Raw genomic sequence first — 18,281 nt, forward strand, 5'->3', positions numbered from 1 at the left:
TGGATGCAGGAAATATGTGAAAGGAATAGAACATACAGGAGACATCAAGCAGCATCTGTGCAAAGATGGTTTAATATTAGCTATTTCAGCTACTTTCCATCTTTGGACAACATTTGTTGCGACTTGTGCCCATCCACGCCAGCTTCTGAAGTTTAGACGCTCTAACTGCCCAGAGTATAGATAGCTGGTATGGCCCCTTTAAAGATTCAGGACATTCCTGCTCATTGGCAATCATGTTTTGTGCACTAAGGTTTGAGCGTTAAAGGAACACTGGAACTGAGGTTTGGTGCTCAATCGTAAGCCTACTCGTGATTTCGTCCAGCATTTGTTTTGTGCTCAGATTCTCGATCCAGTTTGAAACCGTGTCTCGCTCCTTGGTTTGGATACACCAGCATTTGGGTCCAAGCCATCCTCGTCAAGGACTCTCGTCACAGTGCGATTGAACCAACACGGACCCTGTGGCGTATTGGAGCCTTTCGTCAGTGTGGCCAACCACAGAGAGAAAATTTCAAGACAGAGCCTGAAGATGCACGATGTCCAGGTGGCCTTGTGCCAACTATTGCAGGGAGGAAGCCAAAGCTATTTGGGTGAATCTGTCGGTCGCTCTGTGGAGCCAGTCCGTCTTACAACCCTGGAGAGATTCGATGGTGACCCAGGTTCTTGCTGTCACTTGCTCATTAGTGTTTGAGCTCCAGGCACCCCAGTTCCCTTTGGAGTGCGGAAAGGAGGCCTCCGGTATCTCTCTTCTGACTGGAGGAGCCCTGGCCTGGGCCATCACGCATTGGGAGTGAAGGTCAGCAATTTGCTCGGATTCAGAGGAATTCGCGGCCGCCATGAGGAAGGTCTGCCAACCAAACCTCAGACCACCTGATGAACTCAGAGAGTGGAAGTTCAGCAGCTGACTACGCGATTGAATTTCGGACCTTGACTCAAGAGTGGCCAGAATGGGGAGGCCTTGACAACACCATACCACCACAGACTCCGAGATGAACCGAAGGATGCCCTCACCTTGGGAGAACCAGCCAAGGACTTTGAGATTCTGATCATCATCTTCTAGCAGAGTGTAAGTGGTACTACATCAAAAAGTCAAAGAGGGCTAGCCCAAGTCTAAACTCAATGCATCATAGTTCCAGCCCTCCAGCCTCTCCCCCCCCCCCACCCACCCCAATCTCGGACCATGCTTAGGATCCCGTGTCCTGTGCAAATCGGCTGCATAAGAATCTCTGCTGATGAGAGGTTCCAGCATCGGAGTCGAGTTTGTTGCCATTACTAGGGGGAAACAGGTCACCTGCAAACCGAATGTTGGAAACTGCCAGTGTTGGGAGAACTGTGACTGTAGCAGCCACAAGCCCCCAGCCTCACAGATTTTGGTGTCACGCTGAGGTCGGAGATCTCTGAAGGTGTGAACCGATGAGAGGTGAATGCTTTTTTGGATTCTCTGGAACAGCGTGAAAGTTCCTGGACTTTGGGCCCACCCATCAGCTCAACAGACCACTGCAAGAGTTGAATCTGTTCTTGCCCAGAACTGTCTTGGATGGCTGCTCGCTAGGTTTCGGGCAGATCCAGCAACAGACTGTGGTTTTACAGATGAGGATAGGAGATCAGGTGTAAGACATTAGTTTCTACATTATTGGCTGTCCACTCATACCCCTGATCCACAGGCTCTCTCAGCATTACCCATCTGTGGACTGGAGGGAGTGGAGTATCACTGCGTGGTCTGGACGTTGTTAAGAGGGTTTGTTTTTGTCTTAGTTATGAACCCCAGACTCTCCTGAGGCCCACAGCCAACAAGGCGGCAGACTTCTGTTCAGGATAAGCTGGAGCCTTCAGGAAACTCAGTCCTATATTCGAGGGCCAATAGGCCCGTGCGAGTCCTGGCCCTGTCCAGTGAGGGGTGCACCAAAATTAGATCTCTAGTTCAGAAGCTAGCCAAGGAGATCCCCAAGGAGTATGGAAATCTAGCAGCTAAGCCAAAGGGTTCCAGTTGCCAGTTCCTGTCTGAGGGGAAGGCTCCAAGACGGAGATCCTTGGAATCTAGTCCCAGGAGCACAAGAACCATTTGTCACACCTTGCTGCCAATGTCTGAGGAGACAGACAAGGATTTGGACTGTGATTTGGCCTCTGTTTTCACTAAAGACTTTTAAAGACCTATGGGGAGACTCTGGAGTCTGCCAGAACACCCCTGCGATCGACAAGGCCTCAAAAGTCATCTTTTGAGGAAGGTTTGGCATCCAAGCCATCAGAAATCCTTTCCATCTACAAGAATTTGAAAGAGGTCTTCATTAAGGAAAAGGCCTTGACTCTTCCAATGCACCAACCCTACAACTGTGCAATAGATCTACTGTCAGGTACATGTCCTCAGTGGGGTTTATACGCACTCTCAGGCCCAGAGAGGAGGCACTATGGAGGAGTATATAAAGAAGACTCTTGCCTTGCGATTCATTCGGCCCTCCACCTCTCCAACCGGCACTGGCTTCCTCATACAGAAAGATGAGAGTCTGTGGCCTTGCTTTGATTATAGAGGACTGAATTGTATAATGGTCAAGAATCATTACCCTCTTCCACCCATGAACACTGCTTTAGAGATTCTCCAAGGGGCAAGAGTATTCTTGAAGCTGGACTTGCAGAGTGCTCACTCCAGGGATATCCTGAAGAGGCTTCTTGATCATGGACTTTATGTCAAGCTGGAGAATTCTGCATTTCACATAACCATTGTTTCTTTTTTGGGTTTCAACTCTAACGGCAGACTCAAGATGGACCCTAGTAAGATGCAGGCAGTCAGAGATTAGCCACTGCCATCCAGTGTGAAGTAAGTCCCAACAGTTCCTGTGATTTGCCAACTTTTATCAAAGGTTTATCAGGAACTTCGGCTCTGCTGTCGGCACTAACCAGGTGATCTACAGGTCCTTTTGTTTGGACTACTGAGATGGCGGCTGCTTTCACAAAGCTTAAACAACAGTTCACAACAACTCCCATTTTGGTCACACCCAACCCAGACCTTCCCTTCATCATGGAAGTGGATCCCTCGGACATCAGAGTGGGTGTAGTGTTGACTCAATGGGCACCTTCGGACAGTAAACTGCATTGTGTGCATTCTTCTCCAGACGATTATCCCCGACAGAAGTGAATTGCAACATTGGGAACAGAGAGCTGCTCGCAGTCAAGTTGGCTCTGGAGGAATGGTGTCACTGGCTCGAGGGAGCCAAGAGCCTTTTTATCGTATGGATGGACCACAAGAGCCTGGCCCTAAAGATCAGTCCCACTTTTGACATTTTAAAGCCTGTGAACACCAGCCCATTAGCCCCACTACCATCAGCCCTGTCGCCACCCAAGTTTGTTGATGGGGCGTAGGTTTTCACTGTGAGAAGAATTTTGGACTCGCATACTGTTCAAGGTGTTTGGCAATATCTCGTGGACTGGGAAGGATTTGGACCGGAGGAGAGGTGCTGGGTGCCTGAAAGAGACATCCTGGATCCAGCTCTCATCCATGACTACAACCTTCGTCTCTCCAAGTAGTCAGAGCCGTCGGGAGTCAGCCATAGGGAGAGGGTCCTGTTACAACACGCACCTATCCACACCTGCTTCTGAGGTTTAGACATTCTAACTGCATGGTGTATGAATCCCTTTAAAGATTCAGGATAGTCCCGCTAATGGGCAATCATGTTTTGGGCACCAAGGATTGAGCATTTAAGGAGCACCTGAAGTGAAGTTTGGTGCTAAATTTTGGTTATTATAGCCTTAGTGCATATCCACAGCTTCTGATGTCATGAGTAACTGGTGCTTGCGGATGTTAGCTAACTTAACATTTTAAAAAGGGGATTTGTTAATGTTTTGTAGCTGGTGATGAAAGTCATGCCACAGGTTTTGCATGTAAGTGAGAACAGGTAATCTGATTTTTAGATGCTGGTCTGGAATCCTTGACCACTGAATTGAGTATGAAGTGCCCAGGATATTGTTGATGAAGGAGGTAACCTGTCCATCATACTAAAGATATTCTTAATCCCACTGTGAACTTTAGGTGAAAACAATCTATTTTAGTGCATGAACCCCATATGAGAATCAGAATGCAAATAAGTAAAGGATAACCTTTACTATCAAGTTCCCACTTATTGATTGGCATTATAGCTCATAGAAAGAGGGCACAATGAAACAACATTAAGACTTTGATGCAACTTCCTGTATTGAATGTTAATGTCTCGCTCAGTGTATGATCAAGGATTATTGTTCACTTGTGAAGAGCTACTGCAAACATTTCCTTTGAGGTGTAGCCCTCATGGCAACAATAGTCTCTGGAACATCAGCTTTTCACCCTTCCTTGTCAAGTTGTTGTCTATCTGAGGAGAAGTAAGTGAAGATTGCCTCTGCTCTGTCACCTCCCTAATACAGCTGTGCATTGCTTCATTTGGCATTTTGCTGTTGTTGCTCACACCAGCCCAAGATTCAGAGAGGAAGGCATTGATTGCCACAATCTCTTTTATAGTCTCAGGCAATAAAATCCACTTGCCAATCTGACCCTCCAGCTGTGGTCAAAGCAGGTGGTAGATCCCAATCATCAGCTGCTGCTGCTCATCGTTCAGGTACAAATTTGATAACTAATCTCTTCCTGGTCTGAGACTTTCGCACATTGTTCCAAACCCATTCCACCTCCACCTGGAAGTTTGCCTTCTCCCATTCAGATCCCAATAAAATGTTGGAGATCTATAAATACAGTGGCATGCAGAAGTTTGAGCACCCCTGGCCAAAATTTCTGTCACTGTAAATAGTTAAGTGAGTAGAAGATGAACTGATCTCCAAAAGTCATAAAGTTAAAGTTTAAACATTCTTTTCATCATTTTAAGCAAGATTAGTGTATTATTTTTGTTTTGTACAAATTTAGAGTGGGGGGAGAAAGGAAAGGAGCACCATGCAAAAGTTTGGGCACCCCAAGAGATTTGAGCACTCAGATAACTTTCACCAAGTTCTCAGACCTTAATTAGCTTTGTTAGGGCTATGGCTTGTTCACAGTCAACGTTAGGAAAGGCCAGGTGATGCAAATTTCAAAGCTTTATAAATACCCTGACTCCTCAAACCTTGTCCCAACAATCAGCAGCCATGGGGTCCTCTAAGCAGCTGCCTAGCACTTAAAATAAATGATGCCCACAAAGCAGGGGAAAGCTATAAGAAGATAACAAAGCATTTTTAGGTAGCCGTTTCCTCAGTTCGTAATGTAATTAAGAAATGGCAGTTAACAGGAATGATGGAGGTCAAGTTGAGGTCTGGAAGACCAAGAAAACTTTCTGAGAGAACTGCTTGTAGGATTGCTAGATTGGAAAATCAAAACCCCCGTTTGACTGCAAAAGACCTTCAGGAAGATTTAGCAGACTCTGGAGTGGTGGTACACTGTTCTATTGTGCAGCGACACCTGCACAAATATGACCTTCATGGAAGAGTCATCAGAAGAGAACCTTTCCTGCATCCTCACCACAAAATTCAGCATCAGAAGTTTGCAAGGGAACATCTAAACAAGCCTGATGCATTTTGGAAACAAATCCTGTGGACTAATAAAGTTAAAATAGAACTTTTTGGCCTCAATGAGCAAAGGTATGTTTGGAGAAAAAAGGGTGCAGAATTTCATGAAAAGAACACCTCTCCAACTGTTAAGCACGGGGGTGGATCGATCATGCTTTGGGCTTGTGTTGCAGCCAGTGGCACGGGGAACATTTCACTGGTAGAGGGAAGAATGAATTCAATTAAATACCAGCAAATTCTGGAAGCAAACATCACACTGTCTGTGGAAAAAAGAAAGCTGAAGATGAAAAGAGGATGGCTTCTACAAAAGGATAATGATCCTAAACACACCTCAACATCCACAATGGACTACCTCAAGAGGCGCAAGCTGAAGGTTTTGCCATGGCCCTTACAGTCCCCCGACCTAAACATCATCGAAAATCTGTGGATAGACCTCAAAAGAGCAGTGCGTGCAAGACGGCCCAAGAATCTCACAGAACTAGAAGCCTTTTGCAAGGAAGAATGGGTGAAAATCTCCCAAACAAGAATTGAAAGACTCTTAGCTGGCTAGAGAAAGCATTTATAAGCTGCGATACTTGCCAAAGGGGGTGTTACTAAGTACTGACCATGCAGGGTGCCCAAACTTTTGCTTCGGGCCCTTTTCCTTTTTTTGTTATTTTGAAACTGTAAAAGATGGAAATAAAAAAAGTAATCTTGCTTAAAATATTCAAGAAAAGTGTAATCTGTAACTTTATGCCTTTTGGAAATCAAGTCATCTTTTACTCACTTAGCTATTCACAATAACAGAAATTTTGACCAGGAGGGCCTAAACTTGCATGACACTATAAGTTCACGTAAACCATCAAACAAATAAGGCTAAAAGTATAAAGTTGAAATGTTGTCTTATCCCACACCATAGACCTCTAAATGTTGTTCTACGACTTGCCTATGGCTCCTCATAAATCCGTTACTGCAATTTTCTGCAAAAAAACTCAAGTGTAAGCCAGTCTTAAATAAACCACTGAATCTTGAAGTTTCAGTTAACTAGCAAGGCTTACTTCAAGGAGGAGACCAGATCTTACTGCAGTTGAGTGCTAGTTAAGTTACTGGTAAGTAGCACATCTAGTGAGTCAGATCTTTGTTGTCAAACTGAGCAGGGCTGACATTAGGTCAATGTTGCACCAGGAATAATGTCACCAACAGCCAACTCTTTATTTCCCCCATGTACAGGAGTAACATGCTGCTCTCACCCTGTCTCAAATTTGTGACCAATGAGAGACTTGGTAAAATGGGTGCTGTAGTTCATGAACAAAATAAAAATGAAATTGTAAGCAGAATTCCATCACCATGGAAACTGTTTCTGTGCAGCACAATTTTGTAGCCTGGGGCCTGCTAAGATTTATAAAGAAAAGATTCAGGCCTCAAGCCCAGACCATGTGTATTTGTGAAATAATACTGTACAGAGAATCACAAATGATTAAACTTCCTAGTAGCATATTTGTGTAATGCTGGCTATTAATCATTGTAAACTATGCATTTCCAAGGGAAATGAATACAGTGCACTTAAAATATGCATTGCAAGCAAATACTACATCCAGACAACACTAGAATGAACGGGCATAGTTTAACCTCATGGCACAGGTTTAGTGCTCCTGTTTATCAGTGATCCTTTGCTCTGAACAAATACTTCCTATCTTTCCAACATATTATGAATAAGTAATGGAAAAAGTATGTGGTAGGCTTGTTAATAACATCAAACTGAATGGGATTAAAGTAGTTTGGCAGCATGCAAGGAAAATTAGATAAAGAAGGAGAAAGCAAGATAATGAATATTTCTATGAATAAAGGAGTCTGGTATACCTCTGTGGTTGGTATTAGGAATACAGTTCTTTTTAACATATATTTGAACTTTTGAATGATTTTCAAAGGCATTTACTGATGTACAAAACCAGAAAATAAAAGAAATTACAATGAAAATAGAAACAAACTTCAAGACATGTACTGAATAGGACAGTTGAAATTTAATAGAGTGAAGTTGAAATCATTTTGAATGAAGATTGAGGCAGTTTTGAAGGAGGTGCAAGAATGGAAAGAACTTGAGTATTCCCATTCATAAATCCTTGAATTTGGCAAAGCAAATTAATAACACTGCTATTCAAATTAAAACATACATGATCCTTAGCTTTATAAATAGAAAATTAGTATATCAAAGCAAGGAAATTGTAAATCACTTTCTAGGCATTAGCTCCATTAATATATTCTTCAGGACACAATATATCAGCAAAAGTACCATGCAGTTAAAGAATGTACAGAGGCAATTTAGCACAGTGGAACCAAGCTTGTCGACTTCTTTCCATGAGTATCCTTTCCTATTTGCTTTGCTTTCTCTAGTCCTGCACTCTTCCGGTTTACATACTTAAAATATTTAAAACTTCCTTTGCTTCTCCATAAACTGCTTTGCCCATAGCTATCTAGACCAAATGCCTTGAAATTACTAACCTGAAGATATCAGTCATTACCTTTCTCTTCTGCATTGTAAATTCTTAAAACTCTGTCTTTAACCAAGATCTTTCTCATCTTCATAAACGCTTCCTTTTGTGTTTCGGTTTTAAATCAGAATTTGTCCAGAATAATCAATTAAAATGACTGTCCAAAATTACTTTGTCATATTATTTCAGTCTCTTTTATTTAATATTGAATTATATATTCAAATCTCTATTCCAGTAATTAATTAAGTAGCTTGAAATATATACCACAAATGGTGGCTTGAATGTCTCTACATTACAAGGTACTGTATATGGATTCTGACGTGCCACCTGAAAACAGTCAACAGCAATCTTTTACTCAAACATGTTTTAATTAGTTTCTTTCTTGACTAATAACAACTACTAGGAAGTCCTTCAGTGCTCGACTTGCCACTTTTATGTTCAGTAATGTTATTAGTTAGCTTAGCTTCTGGTGTTTTTTTTTCTTAATCATATAAACTACTTTTAATTTCCATTTTAGCTAGCTAACAATTTCTATAATACATTTTCTAATTATTGCTCTCATTACTGAAAAGAATCTAAGGTGATAAAGAAGAATTCTTACCCAAACAATATAGATTATGGCAATTAGTGTCTTGATTTTACTTTTGGTAAATTCACCAAATTTGAAGGGAACACAATTGGCTTTTCTCAATATATGCAAAGCTTAAACAGTTCTGCAGTATTTATAGATGATCCTTTGATGCTATTGAATATTAGATTTTCTTCTTAATGTTAGAAACAAGTGAAGGATTGTAATTTAACTAACAAAAAGTAAAACATTGAATTTGAATGAGAGGTTCCCTTAAAATATGTGCTCTCAACGACCTCCCAAGGGGCTCAAATTGCCTGAATAGACATTAGTCATGATTTTCAATGATTAACTGCATTTTTCTGCAGTGGTTTCACAATTTGGTTATTTCAGCATTTCTAAGGTGTATTGCAATTTCGATCCTGACAGGGAGTTTTCATTGCTATGGAATTCGTCGTGGCTATCCCTCAAGGTCGAGGATGATGGTCTTCGTTCCGTTTCCACAGAGCGAAGATGCCTGTGCGTGTATTTGTTTAACATGTACTTGATGTTGCACTCCAAGAAGCACACAATACTTCACAAATCAACCAACTGATTCCAATGGGATGGAAACCACGACGATTGGAGCTGATGGATTTGTTGCAGCCTTCATCCGCCTTCACAGCCGATGAGTTCGAAGTAACTTCGTCCACCTGTTCCATTGTTCTTTGTCAGGGACCTCACCCTCGACCTTACCACCATGGGTGACCCTACCAGGAGCATAGCTCCAGACGGCATCGCTCTTGGGATCTCAGGACCACACAAGCTTCTCCGCCACGACATTAACTTCTGAATAAATGAAAGGAGGTCTTTTGCTATTAAATGTTCTTGCCCATAAATATTTTTGACTCCCAGTTATACCACCATATTTACTGCTTTACTTATTTATTTTCAAGTGATGGGTATTGCTGCAAAGCCAGTATTTATTGTCCATCCATAATTGTCTTTGAAACAAAAGGAGTAAATCCCATTTTGAACCCTTGCAATTCATATAGCACTCAGAACTTCATGCAGTAGTCTTCACTGTGGTTCAGTAAAAATGAAATAGAAATTTACATAACTTCACCACCTTTTGGGTCTATCCGGGTTCTTCATTTCCCATTGTACAATTTATTGCAGTCCTCCGTGTAATTGACAATTTGTTATCAAGAACAAACTTAGAAGTTGTATATTTGAGCAGATTATCTTTGTTTGATATACGATAATGTGGCGACCCACTTTCTGCGCAGGCGAACCGGCTCACAAATAGCCAGCGTGCGGGGTGAGACTTTGATAATGCACCTCTGACGTCATTTCCGCCCGGAGAGGGCGGGCGCTAGGGATTTAAATGCCAGCACCGCCAAGTTTGAATAAACTAGTCTCGAAACAACTTACCGACTGCGTGTCGTTATTTCAGCGCTGTGTGTAGCACATCGCTACATTAGATAGATAGATAGATACTTTATTCATCCCCATGGGGAAATTCAACATTTTTTTTTCCAATGTCCCATACACTTGTTGTAGCAAAAACTCATTACATACAATACTTAACTCAGTAATAATATGATATGCATCTAAATCACTAACTCAAAAAGCATTAATAATAGCTTTAAAAAAGTTCTTAAGTCCTGGCAGTTGAATTGTAAAGCCTAATGGCATTGGGGAGTATTGACCTCTTCATCCTGTCTGAGGAGCATTGCATCGACAGTAACCTGTCGCTGAAACTGCTTCTCTGTCTCTGGATGGTGCTATGTAGAGGATGTTCAGGGTTTTCCATAATTGACCGTAGCCTACTCAGCGCCCTTCGCTCAGCTACCGATGTTAAACTCTCCAGTACTTTGCCCACGACAGAGCCCGCCTTCCTTATCAGCTTATTAAGACGTGAGGCGTCCTTCTTCTTAATGCTTCCTCCCCAACACGCCACCACAAAGAAGAGGGCGCTCTCAACAACTGACCTATAGAACATCTTCAGCATCTCACTGCAGACATTGAATGACGCCAACCTTCTAAGGAAGTACAGTCGACTCTGTGCCTTCCTGCACAAGGCATCTGTGTTGGCAGTCCAGTCTAGCTTCTCGTCCAACTGTACTCCCAGATACTTGTAGGTCTTAACCTGCTCCACACATTCTCCATTAATGATCACTGGCTCCATATGAGGCCTAGATCTCCTAAAGTCCACCACCATCTCCTTGGTCTTGGTGACATTGAGACGCAGGTAGTTTGAGTTGCACCATATCACAAAGTCCTGTATCAGTTTCCTATACTCCTCCTCCTGTCCATTCCTGACACACCCCACTATGGCCGTGTCATCAGCGAACTTCTGCACATGGCAGGACTCTGAGTTATATTGGAAGTCTGATGTGTACAGGGTGAACAGGACCAGAGAGAGTACGGTTCCCTGCGCCGCCCCTGTGCTGCTGACCACCATGTCAGACCTACAGTCTCCCAACCGCACATACTGAGGTCTATCTGTCAAGTAGTCCACTATCCAATCCACCATGTGAGAGTCTACTCCCATCTCCGTTAGTTTGTGCTTTAAGATCTTGGGCTGGATGGTGTTAAAGGCACTAGAGAAGTCAAGGAATGTAATCCTCACAGCACAACTGACCCCATCTAGGTGAGAGAGTGATTTGTGCAGCAAATACGTGATAGCATCCTCCACTCCCACCTTCTCCTTATACGCAAACTGAAGCGGATCCCGGGCGTGCCTGGTTTGTGGCCTCAGATTCTGTATTATCAGCCGCTCCATGGTCTTCATCACGTGGTCTTCATTTGGTGACCCCGATGGTCCAAACGGGATTTGGACCAAAGATGACCGACTCTTCATCTGTTCACGCAGTTTCGCTGAAACTGCCAACTTTCTGGACGCTGCGACCACGCGTGTGGTTTAGCCAAGCAGAAGCCCAGTTCCAGATTCGGCAGATATCCTCTGATTCCACGCGTTACTACCACTTGGTGAGCGCCCTTGACCAGGAGACGGCCGCCCAGGTTGAGGATTTCATACAGTCGCCCCCGGAAGAAGGCAAATATGAAGCATTCAAAGCGCTGCTCATTGGGACCTTTGGCCTCTCACGGCATGAGTGAGGTGCCCGCCTGCTTCACCTGGACGGTTTGGGAGACAAACTGCCGTTAGCATTGATGAACGAGATGCTGGCCCTGGCTGACGGACACAAGCCCTGCCTCATGTTCAAGCAAGCATTCCTAGAGCAGCTGCCCGAGGACATACATCTGCTGCTGGCCGACACAGATTTCAGCGACCCCCGGAAGGTGGCGGCCCGGGCATACATGCTGTGGAAAGCCAAGAGGGAGAGCGTGGCGTCCGTCGGTCAGATTACCAGGCCACATGCCCAACAGCAGACCAGACCAGGCCTGGCAGGGGGGCGCACACAACACAGAGGCAGGAGTGAAGAGGACAGTGAACAGTGGTGTTTCTACCACCAGCAGTGGGGCACAAAAGCCCGCCGTTGTCGCCCGCCCTGCAAGGGCCAGGGCCAGGGCTAGCTGCCGCTAATGACTATGGCGGCTGGCCACCAGGACAGCCTCTTGAACGTCTGAGACAAACAGTCGGGACGCTGCTTCTTGGTCGACACCAGAGCGGAGATCAGCGTCTTGTCCCCGACGGGGTACCACACCCACAACAGGAAGCCAGGACCCACCCTGAGGGCCGCAAACGGCAGCACGATACGGGCCTACGGCAGCCGCACAGTGCAGCTGCAGTTCGGCACCAGCCAGTTCACGTGGGACTTCACACTGGCCGCGGTGGCCCAACCACTTCTGGGGGTGGACTTCTTGCAAGCTCACAGCCTGCTGGTCGACTTGCAAGGGAAAAGACTGGTACATGCCAAGACTTTCCAGACGTTCTCCCTGGGTGAAGCCAAGTTGCCGGCTCCACACCTGGACGCCATCACGCTGTCGGACAACGAATTCACCAGAATCCTGGCGGACTTTCCATCGATTCTGGCACCGCAGTTCACGGCAGCCTTGCCCAGACACGGGGTACAGCACCACATTCCGACCCAGGGACCACCCCTCCACGCCCGAGCATGAAGGCTCCCCCTGGAAAAGCTCCGCCTGGCGAAGGAGGAGTTCAAGAGGATGGAGGAATTGGGGATCGTACGGAGGTCCGACAGCCCATGGGCCTACCCCCTGCATGTGGTGTCCAAAGCAGCCGGGGGTTGGAGACCATGTGGCGACTACCGAAGACTGAACGAGGCTACCACTCCAGACCACTACCCCGTGCCACACATACAGGACTTTGCAGCAAACCTGCACGGGGCAAGAATCTTTTCCAAAGTAGACCTTGTCTGGAGATACCATCAAATCCCAGTACACCCTGAAGACATCCCCAAAACAGCACTCATCACCCCGTTCGGCCTGTTCGAGTTCCTCCGAATGCCGTTTGGCCTGAAGAATGCCACAGAGATGTTCCAGCGGCTAATGGACGCGGTGGGACGCAACCTGGACTTTGCGTTCATCTATTTGGACGACATCCTTATAGCCAGCAGTTGTTGTCAGGAGCATCTGTCCCACCTCTGCCAGCTCTACTCCCGCCTGAGTGATTTCGGCCTCACGATCAACCCGGCCAAATGCCAGTTTGGGCTCGATACCATCGACTTCCTGGGCCACAGGATTACCAAAGACGGGGCAACACCTCTGCCCGCCAAGGTAGACGCGATCCGTCACTTTGCCTGGCCCAACATGGTCAAAGGCCTGCAGGAGTTTGTTGGTATGGTGAACTTCTACCACCGTTTCCTCCCCTCAGCAGCCTGTATCATGAGCCCTTTGTACACCCTGATGTCGGGTAAAGGCAAGGACATTACCTGGGACGAGGAGGCCGTGGCCGCTTTCATTAAAGCCAAGGAAGCCTTGGCAGATGCCGCGATGCTGGTGCACCCCAGAACGGACGTTCTGACCGCACTCACGGTGGACGCATCCAATACAGCAGTCGGTGGGGTGTTGGAGCAGCTCATCGAGGGGTGCTGGCAACCCCTGGCGTTCTTCAGCAAGCACCTACGACCACCCGAACTCAAGTACAGTGCATTCGACCTAGAGCTGTTGGCACTGTATCTGGCAATCCGGCATTTCAGGTACTTCTTAGAAGGCAGGCCGTTCGCTGCGTTCATGGACCACAAACCGTTGACCTTCGCGTTCATGAAGGTGTCCGATCCCTGGTCGGCTCACCAGCAGCGACATCTGTCCTACATCTCCGAGTACACGACAGACATCCAGCATGTCTCGGGAAAGGACAACATCGTAGCGGGCGCACTCTCCAGACCAGGTGTCCAGGCCCTGTCCCTGGGGGTGGACCATGCAGCACTGGCGGAGGCACAGCAGGCAGACGACGAGATGCCCAGCTACAGGACTGCAGTCTCTGGTTTGCAGCTGCAGGACTTTCTCATAGGCCCAGGTGATAGGACCCTCCTGTGCAACGTGGCTACCGGCCAACCTCGCCCCATCGTCCCGGTAGTCTGGAGGCGGCGAGTTTTCGACTCCATACACGGTTTGGCACACCCATCTATCAGGACAACTGTCCGGCTGGTCTCCAGCAAGTTCGCGTGGCACGGACTTCGCAAGCAGGTCAGTGAATGGGCCAGAACGTGCGCGCAGTGCCAAACAGCCAAGGTGCAGTGGCACACTAAAGCCCCGCCACAGCAGTTCGAACCCACCCACCGGAGGTTCGACTACATTCATGTGGATATCGTGGGCCCCCTACCAGTGTCCCGAGGAGCGCGGTACCTCCTAACTATGGTAGACCGGTTCACGAGGTGGCCAGAGGCGGTCCCGCTCATCGACACTTCTGCCGATTCCTGCGCCCGAGCACTGATCGCAACCTGGGTAGCACGCTTCGGGGTACCGGCCCACATTACCTCCGACAGAGGCGCCCAGTTCACCTCCAGCCTGTGGTCAGCTGTGGCCAGCCTGTTGGGAACGCAGCTACACCACACAGTCGAACGGACTGGTGGAACGCTTCCACCGTCACTTGAAGTCGGCTCTCGTGGCCCACCTGAGAGGACCTAACTGGGTGGACGACCTTCCCTGGGTCCTGCTTGGAATTCGTACAGCGCCCAAAGAGGATCTGCATGCCTCATTGGCCGAGTTGGTGTACGGCGCGCCCCTGGCCGTCCCGGGAGAGTTCATTCCAGCCCCAAGGGGGCAAGAGGAAGAACCCGCAGCGTCCTGGACAGGCTACGCGAAAGGCTCGGCAACCTGGCCCCCGTACCAACTTCACAGCATGGACGGACCCCGACCCATGTACCCAAAGACCTGCAGAACTGTAAGTTTGTGTTTGTACGAAGGGGCAGACACCGGGCACCACTACAGCGGCCGTACAAGGGGCCATTCAAGGTGATCAACAACAACGGGTCCACGTACGTTCTGGACATTAGGGGGAAAGAGGAGGTTTTCACGGTGGACCGACTCAAACCAGCCCATGTGGACTTGGCGCAGCCGGTCGAGGTTCAGGCACCGCGGCGCAGAGGCAGACCTCCCAAACAGAGGCTGATCCAGACTGTGGACATTATCAAATAGCCAGCGCGCGGGGGGAGACTTTGGTAATGCACCTCCGATGTAATTTCCGCCCGGAGAGGGCGGGCACTAGGGATTTAAAAGCCAGCACCGCGAAGTTTGAATAAACTAATCTCGAAACGACTTACCGACTGTGTGTCGTTATTTCAGCGCTGTGTGTAGCACATCACTACAATAAACTCTTTGCTCTGCCTCACCCTCAACTTTACAGCAAAACTATAACATAATGGGAATTAGTTGACTGAATTTCCCAAGGTCTTCACTTTACAACACCTCTGTAGCTTTGATGAAAAGTACTAAAGTAGGGTAAATTGGGAGAGGTGACAATCACTGATACTGATATCTAGGTTGTTAAGTGCTTCAAGTGCCACAATTCCAAATGAATCATTACTAGGAACACAGTTCAAAGCACAGCTTGAACAGACACAAACACTCCACGTAGGCCCGTGAACTGCTACCATAGTAATCCTTCCATGACACCCCGATGCCCTGCCTTCCACAAGCAGTTTTTTTTTTGTAAATCTGATCTTTCCAACCACTCCAATCCTTCTGTTAATTTTTACTGTTAGAGTTTTCAGGGTGTCACCTTTTTCTAACTTACAAACTACACCTGTTGTTTATTTTACCAGTAGATAAGCAAAAGTTTCTGCCTGGTCTCACACAGAAAAATGCTAATCTTTTAGACAGTCTGTAACTGTCAAGGATGACTTGCTTCCATTCCAGATCGGCAGATTCTGAGATAGTTGATGTGCCAAGATCAGATCTGTATCCTGCCACAGGTGGGGGTGGAGATGCTGGACATCGTGGGTAAGTGAATTATTTTGGGTGTGCCTGCTCCTTCGGCTGTTTTCCCAGGGTTTCTTTGTACTCCCAGCGAAGGGGTATGGGTTTCTCAGTGCCATTGAAATAGTGCTTTGACATCTTGATTTGCTTATCCAGTCCATAGATCTGGAGGGCTTGAGGTGTTTCTTGCAAGTAGTCCAAATATCAAAAACACAATGGAAGACAGAAATCACTGACTGTGGCAAGGTACATCATAAGCATTCTGCTTGCTCTTAATCTTCAAGCACTCTATTTCTCAGCTGGGCAGTGGTGTGCTGATACACAAAAGTCATTGGCAAATTTCATCATTGCTGTCACCATTCATTGTCAGGAGGCTCCTGAGATACAGAATGGACATAACAATATAAGAAACAGGCCCACTTTGGGCAAATAGCCCTTCAGGCCTTCTCTGCCAATTCTTTTTCTCTGTAGGAAATAGGTGTTATTCTGAAACTATGCTCCCTGGTTCTATACCCTCAGAAGAGATTACTACATTCCTATATAGAAGATTCTGGGATGATCAACCTTAGAATCTTCAGGATTGCAATGTACAATCTTTTGTCCATGTTCCCATTGACAACTAATAGAAGATGCATTGAAACATGGTCAAATATTTAAAGTCTTTGTGCCTTTGATGGATATGTTGAATTCTAGCAGAACATGTCTTATGAGGAAAGGTTGCATGAGCCAGGGCTTTTCTCTTTGTAGTGAAGGAGAATGAGAGGTGACTTGATAGTGGTGTATCAGATATACATAGATAAAATGGACAGCCAGTGTATTTTTCCCAGGGCTCTATATCTGCTTCTGCAGTTGGATCTGAGAGATCATAATCAGTATGGATCAGAAGTTTCATCTTCTCTTCACTGACTATCAACGTAGCCACTTCTCATGAATGGCCATGACAATAAACTTAAACTTGAACCTGAACTTGATGTAAGCTTTCTGACATCTACTCCAAAGCTTCATGCATTTGGCTCCTGAACTTAATGGCTTTTTTGGCCTGGCCCATCCAATTCAATGTCAGATTGGACATAGGATCCATGATCTTACCAGTTTCAGTGAGAATGGAAGATTAAAGATTTTTCTGGCTAAGGTAAATTAATTCTTATTTTTTAAAATTTTAATAGAGCTGCTTTACAATTTAATTATTTGTGTTGTTTTAAGTACTGTATAGACATGTAAAGGTTAAGTTAATAGACTAGGAGACATGCCTCTGAAACCAGAACCATAAGCTTAAAAGGCAGCTGGAAAATTTAAATTCAGATAAGAAAATAAATCTTGAGTTTAAAAAGAAGGTAAGTTCGGTGGCAGTGCCAAACTATCTAATTGAGCAGGCTGAATTTCTAACAATGCAGCACTTGGTTCTGCATAACCTTTAGCGTAGATTACAATCTCAAATAATTAAAAGACTATAATTATTCTTCATTTATCAAAATTATGTATTTAAATGATACATGTAATGTATTTCAAAGTTGAATGCATGTCAATTATTAATATTCTTTTTCTAACCCAGAGGAAGGTCAGCATATGAAAGGCAATCAGGAAACATGTATAATATTGTAATAAGAGGTCTTATAACAAACTACAATAACACTGCCTACTGATTACACCAAAATGAGCCAATTAATGCTGATCAAAATAGCTCTTAGATTCAGAAGTTCAAGGTACAGTCAGCCCACCTTATCCACGGGGGATTGGTTCCGGGCCCCCCGCAGATACCAAAAAAAGCGGATGCTCAAATCCTTTATATAAGATGGCATAGTATTTTGCATATAACCTACGCACATCCTCTCGTATAATTTAAATCATCTCTGGAGTACTTATAATACCTAATACAATGTAAATGCTGTGTAAATAGTTGTTATACTGTATTGTTTAGGGAATAATGACAAAAAAAAGTCTGTACATGTTCAGTACAGACGCGACCATTGTAGCTTTTCTGGGAACGCTGATGCCGCCTCGGCACCAGCCGATCCCAATTCTCTCGTGATCTTTAAGTTCTTGAGGCTGTTGCGCTTTACGTAGCTAGCCAGCCATCCCTAGCACTGGCCTTAAACTCATTCCTCTCGCTTACAACAGAAGAAGCGAAAGAACAAGACATGAGGTCAACAATGCTCAAACAACGTCATCTCTAGATTACAGTACTTATAATACCTAATACAATGGAAATGCTATGTAAATAGTTGTTACACTGTATTGTTTAGGGAATAAGGACCTTTGGAGGAGGCTCAATAATACTAAAGTCAGGATCTGTGGAGGTTGAGGGCTGAGGACCACTTCGGCAAGCGACATGCCACTTTTCAAAAAATCTAAGATTTCTACTTTCTCGGCAAGAGATAGCAGTTTACACTCCTTCTTAGCCTTTGCGGAAT

General features: G+C 45.6%; 2 protein-coding genes across 5 annotated transcripts in view; one reads left to right on the top strand and one right to left on the bottom strand.

Moving 5' to 3' along the window:
- The window catches only part of slc26a1 (solute carrier family 26 member 1), a 62,491-nt gene extending 53,778 nt beyond the window's left edge, over positions 1 to 8,713 (bottom strand). For 2 of the 3 annotated variants that reach the window (XR_012098642.1, XM_073042868.1), the window contains exon 1: positions 8,578 to 8,713. The gene's annotated coding sequence lies outside the window, so the exon portion shown is untranslated. The remainder of the gene's footprint in view (positions 1 to 8,577) is intronic. The other variant, XM_073042870.1, reaches the window with a different exon arrangement.
- The window catches only part of idua (alpha-L-iduronidase), a 229,322-nt gene that overhangs the window by 66,071 nt on the left and 144,970 nt on the right, over positions 1 to 18,281 (top strand). The window contains exon 1 of one of the 2 annotated variants that reach the window (XM_073042872.1): positions 15,764 to 15,894. The exons of the other annotated variant lie outside the window; for it this stretch is intronic. Coding sequence (XP_072898973.1) covers positions 15,791 to 15,894 — 104 coding nt within the window. The 5' untranslated portion in view covers positions 15,764 to 15,790. Of the gene's footprint in view, positions 1 to 15,763; positions 15,895 to 18,281 lie in introns of those variants that run through there. 2 annotated transcript variants of the gene reach the window in all.

This window comes from Hemitrygon akajei, chromosome 4 (genome assembly GCF_048418815.1).
Source record: "Hemitrygon akajei chromosome 4, sHemAka1.3, whole genome shotgun sequence".
Lineage (NCBI taxonomy): Eukaryota > Metazoa > Chordata > Chondrichthyes > Myliobatiformes > Dasyatidae > Hemitrygon > Hemitrygon akajei.